This window comes from Apium graveolens, chromosome 4 (genome assembly GCF_009905375.1).
Source record: "Apium graveolens cultivar Ventura chromosome 4, ASM990537v1, whole genome shotgun sequence".
Taxonomy (NCBI): Eukaryota; Viridiplantae; Streptophyta; class Magnoliopsida; order Apiales; family Apiaceae; genus Apium; species Apium graveolens.
The window spans coordinates 281,702,176-281,711,276 of NC_133650.1; the positions used below are offsets into that span (position 1 = coordinate 281,702,176).

The 9,101-nt window shown below is 35.0% G+C and overlaps 1 protein-coding gene across 1 annotated transcript; it reads right to left on the bottom strand.

Annotated features, from left to right (window-relative positions):
* Positions 1 to 8,390, bottom strand: LOC141721089 (membrane-associated progesterone-binding protein 4-like). The gene is made up of 8 exons (XM_074523835.1): positions 8,237 to 8,390; positions 8,075 to 8,151; positions 7,886 to 7,957; positions 7,319 to 7,356; positions 2,472 to 2,515; positions 1,853 to 1,899; positions 1,415 to 1,589; positions 1 to 369 (listed from the first exon to the last, which is right to left on the bottom strand). Exons 1-8 carry the CDS (start codon positions 8,333 to 8,335, stop codon positions 202 to 204), a joined length of 720 nt encoding a protein of 239 aa, XP_074379936.1. The 5' UTR covers positions 8,336 to 8,390; the 3' UTR covers positions 1 to 201.
* Positions 8,391 to 9,101: the final 711 nt, after the last annotated feature.

Below are 9,101 nucleotides of genomic sequence, written 5' to 3' on the forward strand. Positions count from 1 at the left end.
TTTAACAAGTAAAACTAGAAATTTGCTAATTCCCGAAACTTTACTATTCTTGATTACAATAGCACAGTGACCAGTGCTTTGCGAGTGTGCTTCTATAACTGCTAATTTTACAGGCTCGATATTTCATCACTACAACAAATGTCTCGTCAAACAATCTTTAGGCATAAGAAATAGAGCTGTTTTACCATAATTTTAAAATAACTAAAGCCGGCAAAGATTGGAAAAATATTCACATCCTTCGTACACTTCTAATCCTGGTCCGTCTAGTTCATTTTTCTTGAAGCAAGCACAGCGCTTGCTCATTTTCCCTGTCAAAGCTATCTCTAGCGGCCTCTGAACTAATCTTGGATACCCATTCTCACACCAAACCTGACAAAGAAAAATTAGAGCCTAATGTTCATGGGTACTTGATTCTAAACATTCCCTCCCAGATTAGACATTTATGTGATACACAGCCAATATATATATATATATATATATATATATCTAGTAAACTATTTTTCTTTTCCGCGTAACTTGTGTCTTTTCCAACACAAATAAAAATTGATTTCAGAAGCAACAATTTAAACACACACAAACAATAAAGAGTAACTTAAAAATAAAAAAATAGTAGTTAAAATAACAGAATGATATTAAGTTTAAATATACAACTTATGTGCAACTAAAAAAATCAATGCCATAAATTAATAAAGTCAACGACTTCATGTTCCATAATGATGTGACTACAAGTGATGTTACACAATGAAGCGACAACAAGTTCCTCAGAAAACAAATTAGTTACAGTGTTTGGTTCAACGCCTTTCAAGTTGCACAAAGTAACCTCGAGTATCAAGATTTTTGAGGTTACGTTAAAACATGAGAACATAGTTCCCTACGTCCCCCAAGGTCACCACAAGTTACACTCTTATATTAATGTGGATATATATATTTTTTTGAAAGTACATAGTCTATATTAGTGTAATCTAATATACCAAAATTAACAATGTAACTTAAACATACAGGATTGAACCAAACACAATAATTCGGTTTTTCTTGGAACCACTACTACAATTTAATATACTAAAAACAACTTATATAGAAATAAGAGAAAAAGATTGTGAAAATAATGAATTATCATATGTTAATTCAATATATTGAAAATAATGTGAGAATATGAGGGTAAAAAGTTTTGTAGAAATATACAATGTATAATATATTACAGCATATGCCATGGTATAAGCTGGGCATTGAATGCCTCCACCCCTGTATACATGTGGCATGCCTACATTACAGTTGATACCTTTAACTTGGTACCAAACATATTTCTTTCAGCAAAGCTTAAATATAGAGTCAGAAGTATGACTTTAAGATTGAGTTTTATATTTTTTAAATCTGTCTTTGCTTTCAGAATCCTTTTAGTGAAGCAAACTTTTACCTCTGAACCATCTTCCTGACTCCATCTTGAATTACAGCTAGGGACCTTAGCTTCTTCAACTTTCTGTTTTTCCATCAGCTGGGCACCTCTAGCAGCCTTTGCTTCTACTCCTTTCAAGTATTTTGTGGGGTTACCTTTACTATTGTAGTAAAGCCCAACAAGTTTACCAACAGGACTGAAATTTGCCAGTTATAAACAATGTAAGTTTTAGGCAACCATATTTACTTATTCAGGACAAGGAACTTCCGGGTAGGCCCCCATGCCTTCAAATCCTTAAAACTAGCAATTCATTTTTCTTATATTATTTTTTGCTACAAACAGGATCTCTACTTCCCAAGAAAGGTAAAGATATTAAAATCTCTATGTACTTCAAGCACCTTCCACATATTAGTTCTCATTTCATTTTCACATCAGTGAAATAGCAAGCTGTATACTCACATATAAGTTCTGACATAAAAATCTCGCCAGTCAACCACACTCTTCACCTAGAAATGAAACATGAAGGTTTAGAAAGAGTGAACTGGAAGCATGTCACTAAATTAATATATCTTCACTTTTCAAACACTCGATATTGATAAAAAACTAATTCTCTTTCCAATTCTCTGCTAAGAAGCTGGGGAGACAGGGTAGAGGTACATATGAAAATATGTTGCATGGTATGAAAAGAGACAAATCAAAGAAAGGACAAGGAAATCACATCAGAAGACCAAAGGCGCAGCGTAGCTCAAAATTTATAAGAATAGCTACTAGAGTCCAGAGGAGTCCCTCTGAAAATTTGTGCATTAACATAATAATTGTAATTTAGTAAGCAATTGGAAGGGAAAGCTCGATGCATAAATGGAAACATCAAAATATTCCTTCCCCAACTTCCTAGTTAAAGCATACCAAAAATGCTTGCTAAATTTTCAGTCCAGATAGTGAGCTAATCAAACCGGACCAGGTTGTTAAATACTTTAGATAGGTAAATATTCTATAGTACATCCACGAATGTCACATGTTCAATAAGAGTAATAAATGAAAATTTTAAACGTCAACAATAAAACAAGCAATAAATTACCTCAGTGCTGGATAACCCTCTTAATGAGTCAGTAAGACCATCTCCTGTGTAAATTTCATACAAAACCCTTTAGAAAAAAACTAAAAAACTAGTAACTAATAAGAATAAGCCCATAAAAAATAACAAGCAATTCTTGCTAGAGCAGAATTTTTTAGCAGAGAACTTTAATGGCATAAATGGTTCCTTTTTTTCTTGATCAAACATAAATGGTTCCTTAATTCTACATAAACAGGTCTATATTCACAAGGCTGAGATAGATGAAATTGCATATGCATAGCAGTAGCAAGTCCAACCATGAAATAATTTTTAGTAAGCAGAAAAAAACAAGTTAAGGCGTTTCATTATTTGATCGCCCATGGAAGGTGTACCTGAGGACATTGCTAGGGGGGAAATTCATCAATGGACTGCAAGAGCATATCCAGGTCAAAGTTTATCTATTTTCCATATATCCTAGCTGAAAGCTGCGGTTGAAGGAGCCCCAATCTCAACAATTATACCTCCACAGTTAACTAACTCCATAATAGTATGATATTGTCCGCTTTGAAGCCTGCACGGATTTATAATGGGCATATCCCAAAAGACCTCATACTAATGGACTTAATTGGCTACTCTATATACAAGAAATTTATTTCTATTGTCCTCAATGTGGTACTTGGGTTGATACTACCCAATAATCCTCCCCTTAAACCAAGAACCACAAATTCAGGTCTTACACTATTGGAATTGAAGTAACTACAAAGGATATGAATTGATTCAGCATACAAGTATGATTTATTCATATCTCAGAATCATAGGGATCAGATTTGTAGATTTGTACGGCTGTCACCGTTTTAGAATAGTCTTATGTATGATTATATATATGTACATTATGTAACCCTCAAAAATATCAATATAGCTTATTGTAGTTCACTTGTTCTCATGGTATCAGAGCCTAGACAATAAATCCTAATATTTATTTAACTCCTCTCTACCTAAACATAGCCACCATGTCCGATAATATTTCTCATTCCACAAGTATCATTGACTACGACTCAAAACCCTACAACAGAATTTCACTCCATTCAGATCACTACTATACGACTGAATGGAGAAAACTTCCTATACTGGTCTCAGTCTGTTCGCATGTACATCCGTGGCAGGGGTTGGTTACTTGATAGGGGATGAGAAAGAGCCTGATGCAAAATATGCCACCTATTCAACTTGGGATGCAGAGAATTCTATGGTTATGACTTGGCTGGTGAATTCAATGGAGGAGGATATAAGCTCCAACTATATGTGCTACCACACTGCAAAGAAGCTTATGGATAACGTCAATCAGATGTACTCTGATTTAGAAAATCAGTCTCAAGTGTATGAGCTGACTTTGAAGCTTGGAGAAATCCGCCAAGGTGAGGATAATGTTACTAAGTATTTTAATTCCTTAAAACGTCTTTGGCAAGATTTAGATCTATACAATAATTATGAGTGAAAATCTCTAAAGGGTTTTTAATCACTATAAGAAAACGGTGGAGGATAATCGTATTTTTAAATTTCTCATTGGTCTTAATGTTGAGTTTGATGAAGTAGGCAGGATAATTGCTAGGAAACCTCTTCCATCTATTGGCGAAGTGTTTTCAGAGGTCCGTCGCGAGGGAAGTCGTCGCCTAGTAATGCTTGGAAAAAGGAATCTCATCAGTACAGTTGAGAATTCTGCTCTTGCAGTTGGTACTAATATGGGACGAGTTGCTTCTAAAAGGACTGATGAGAAGCCTCGTATTTGGTGTGATCATTGTAACAAACCACGTTATACACATGAAACTTGTTGGAAGATTCATGGAAAACCAACAAACTGGAAGGGTTCTCATTAGGGCTGATTCAACCGTTCTCCCGCTGCACACGAGGCAAAATCTGTTACACTTAATGAAGAGCATGTTAATGTTGTTAAACTATAATCCAAGCTTATTAACTGCTCCCAATGCTTCTGTTACGCAAACAGGTAATATAATAAAAGCCTTCTCTTGTTATTTCCCTTAGCATTCTACCCCCGGATCATTGACTCGGGGGCTTCAGATCACATGATCAGTTCTTCTTGCTTATTTCATACTTCTAATCCTTCATCTGGTCATGAAAAAATTCGTATCGCAGATGGCTCATATTCTGCAATAGCTGGTAAAGGTTTGATTAATTTATCTAAAACCATTTCCCTTAAATCTGTTCTTTATGTCCCAAAACTTGCATGTAATCTCTTGTCAGTTAGTAAGTTATCCAATGATTCTAATTGCCGTGTTATATTTTGTGAAACTCACTGTATATTTCAAGAGCAGAGTTCGGGGACGGAGATTAGCAGTGCTAAGTTAATAGATGGTCTCTACTATTTTGAAGATGCCTCCAAGAATAAAGAAGCTCGAGGTTTCAGTAGTATCAGTTCTATCCCGAATTAAGATCAGATTATGCTTTGGCATTACCGACTAGGACGGCTTAGTTTTTTATATCTTAAAAAATTGTTTCCCAACTTTTTTAAGGGATTTGATTGCTCTAAGTTCTTTTGCAAAAGCTGCATATTATCCAAAAGTCATAAAATTCTTTATCCTTCCGGGCATTATCAAGCCTCGAAACCATTTTACTTAATACATAGTGATGTTTGGGGTCCCTCTAGAATTAAAACTTATACTGGTAAGAGGTGATTTGTCACATTTATTGACGATCATACTCATTTATGTTGGGTTTATTTGATGAGTGAAAAATTTGAAGTTGCAGACTTGTTCAAGAATTTTTACTCAATGGTGGAAACCAATTTTAAACTAAAATTGGAATTTTTCGTACTAATAATGGAACCGAGTATTTTAAAAGAGGTTTTTTGAAAGAAAAAGGCATTCAATATCAATCTACTTGTGTTGATACGCCTCAACAAAATGGCATCGGCATTTATTTGAAGTTGCACGTGCAATTATGTTTTCTATGCACGTTCCTAAATATCTATGAGGAGAAGCAATTTCAACTGCATTTTACTTAATTAATCATAAGCCTACACGTGTTTAAAACTATATTACTCCCCTAGAACATTTCAAAATGTATTTTCCCGAGTCACGTATTTTGTCGCATTCCTCTTAAAAGATTCCGGTACACTGTCTGTCTATGTTTACTTATCCACTAAAGAAAGGTCAAAACTTGATCCTAGGGCTGAGAAATGTGTTTTTATTGGTTATGCCCCAAGTAAAAGAAGATATAAGTGTTTTACAAAATCGAGAAAAACCGGATGTCATTTATCTCGAACATCAACCGTTTTTTTCAAAAGGGTTTGCTTCAGGGAGAGGAACAAGAGCAAACAAAAGAAAATTTTTGGGATATGATACCCACTCATTTAGCTAAAATTGTGGATAATGACATATTATCATATAAGGAGGATGTTATGCCTCTCACTACGGGTAAAACTCGAAATTCTAGCAGTGATATTCCAAATATTATTGATTCTTTAACAGGGGGAGAAATACTATCTAAGGTTCCTAAGGAATGGAGTACAGAGCTTCTGGTTTATAAAATGAGGATAAATTATCAAAAAAGTAGAGAACCTGATATCCCTTCTGCACAAGTCCAATCAACAATCCTGGGCAAAGAATCAAAAAATGCGGGTACTTCACATATGCCTTTGCCTAGTGTTTTTAATAGTCCAGCTAACCTTTCTCCAACTTCTAATAATTTGTCTGATCCAAATATTGCTTCTGATGATCATAATATTTCTATAGCAATCAGGAAAGGAAAGCATTCATGTACTAACCATCCTTTGTTTAAATATATGTCCTACGGTAAATTCTCAAAAAAAAACATAGTTCTTTTACATCAACAATTTCTAATCTGTTTGTGCCCAAAACATTCAGGAAGCACTTAATGATCCAAATTAGAGACTGGCAGTAATGGAAGAAATGAATGCTCTAAGAAAAAGTGGGACTTAGGAAATTGTGATCCATCTAAAGATCATAAAATAGTTGGATGTAAATGGGTGTTTACAGTGAAATGTAAAGCAGACGGAAGGGGTTAAAGCTACCGGCGTCTCACTTGCACCACTGTAGTTGCAGGTAATGATAGGCCCGTTAGTCTTCGTTGTTGACTTGACGGGAGACGTTACAGTCGTAACGGAAGTTACACGTGGAGTGACATGGCAACAGGCGGCGGTTAACGTGTACGCCAACTAAGCAGGAGTGAATTATAATAGGGAAAAAGAAATATAAACGGTCATAAAACAAACAGAGATGTTGGCAGGCAGCAAATGAACTTGAGTAGATGAAGGTATTTTATCCGAAATATGTCTCTGTTAGAACGTAAAAAAGGAGAGTGGGTATCCATGACGTTGCTGTTAATTGACATCGAATTTAATGATAAATGTGGATAATGGGAAAGACATAAGCGGGCATACAGGAGACACAAATGTAATTCTTCCGGATCCTGATTTTAAACCAACCCTATAACAACGACGGTCATCTGCTAGGCGGTTACCCCTATTCACTTCATTATTATAGGTCGAGAGTACAAGTCTTAGTGCGGACATGTGTTTAAGTATATAAATTCACGCAAGTGACTATGACCAGAAAACAAAAATGCGGTAAAAACATCAGACATTCCACATGCGCATGCCAGAGTTAACATATGTACTGACAAAATACTATTACATACTCTAAAGAGAATTTTAGTGAATTTGGTTACCCTTGTGAAGTGGACACAAAGTTTAAGCTGACCCTGCAATCAAAATTACTTTAACAAAAAAATTATAAATGACTGTTTCTTCCTCTTTATTTCTCAGATCAGGTGGCAACATACAAAAAACAATCATGCAAGGCTAATAATTTATTTAGTATTCCAACAACCAGTTTTACCTGAAAAGTTTCCAGATACAAATGCACGGGATGCATCCCTGTAATGAAAGATCAGTCATACAGTCAGCTTCATATTTAGACAAATTGATCTAGGGGAAAAAGCAATGGAAAAATGAACAAATAGATATGGATAAATTGCTAGTAATGACTGAACCAATAATATAATAGAGTATTAATTAAATTTCTAATTAATTAGGAAAAACTTTTGTCATCATGGACACAGAAAATAAGACATGGAACTTTATAATGATTTAAGGGATAGGGGTGATATCTATATATTTATTGTAAATGGTCAATTACGGAAATTCAAATATTTACACTTTCAAACCCTCAACCTAGGAAAATATCAACTACACTACAGGACAAGTATTCACATTTACTGTATTTAGCAATAAAACAATTAAATTATATTTTGACCATAATTATTCCTTGATTTGCTGTGCCACCACTCTTTTTACTGATTAGCTGATTGGTTTATAGAACTTTACAGCATACTAACATGAACCAGTTTACGAAAACAAAGCTACTTAATTAAACCTTCACAATAGTATACAAGAAAAGATAAACCTTCCAGCAAAATGGTTGTAGCCCCCTCCCAAACCGTAGTGCGATTTTCCTTTCGTCACATCAAACACAGAGCTGAAATAAATCCCAAGCATAGCAAACAATTAAGATATTCCTAAAAATCGATAACTTGATTCGTATAACAACTTTAAAAATGGTACATGTAAACTATATGCACACAAAGATTCATACCCAAGAATGGCTAAGAGAATTGGCAAGGCAGCATCAGTCCCATTACACAGAGCTAAATCTTGGACAGTAAAGAGTTTCTAGCAGAATCAAATACAGTAATTGAAGAAAAATATAACTGGAATGAAAAATAATATAAAGAAAAGGTGATAAATTGATTGATACCTGGGGAGGTGAAAAAGGGTGAAGAAGATTGAATTTGAGGAAGAAAAAAGACAAGAGAGGTACAAAGAGGGCGATCCCAACTAGAGGGGATCGACCCATTTTCCCCTAAACTTTATGCAACAATTTTTTAAACCGCTATTGGTAACTTGTATTTGTATGTATTTCAATTCATCTACTCTTTTTAGGTAGCTGGATTGGATGCCCAGATTCTGTAGTTGCAAATATATTCGGTTGCTTTCCTTCTTTTTTAAGAAAAATACTTGATACTTGTTGGGCCATAAGCCCAATAAGAAATAAACATATATTTAAAATACACTGTATTAGGAGGTTTAGTAAGAAGCCCAAAAATGTAATGGGAAAGAAAAGCCCGTTTAGGGTGATATCCTCAGTTTAAGGAGGTGATAACTTTGTATTTGAGATAGAGTAAATAATCTATTCAGGACTTCATTGTTTACTGAATGTCCATTTTTTGTTAGATAATTAATTGATTATTGACCAGAACGAATTTATTATTTGACGTTAAAAGGAACTTTTTAACATATAATTGTTCAACCGCAAGCTGAAGAAGGAAACACGACCATGAAAATCGGAGGAACAAATGAAGTGACCACAGTCCCGCGAGCTAAAAAAGAACATGGACCTTCCACATTTCGTCCTCGTCGTTTATTCCCTCAGACCGCTAAGCCTCACAAAAATCGACAATGTAAATGAGACACCGGATTACGAGTCACGACCGCCTCGGGAAAAAGGTCCTCTCAAGCGATATAAGACCGCACTTAGACAAAATCAAGCATTTAGAAGCTCAGCGAGAAGTCGAGCTGGGTGAGAACGCAACCAATGACGAACAATGGACATTACTCACTGA

Coding starts and splice junctions, on each gene's coding strand:
- LOC141721089 (XM_074523835.1), bottom strand. CDS start 8,335: ATGGGTCGATCCCCTCTAGTTGGGATCGCCCTCTTTGTACCTCTCTTG. Junction 7,958..8,074: donor ATTCTCTTAGCCATTCTTGG/GTATGAATCTTT, acceptor GATTTATTTCAG/CTCTGTGTTTGATGTGACGA. Junction 1,590..1,852: donor TTTTATGTCAGAACTTATAT/GTGAGTATACAG, acceptor GGCAAATTTCAG/TCCTGTTGGTAAACTTGTTG.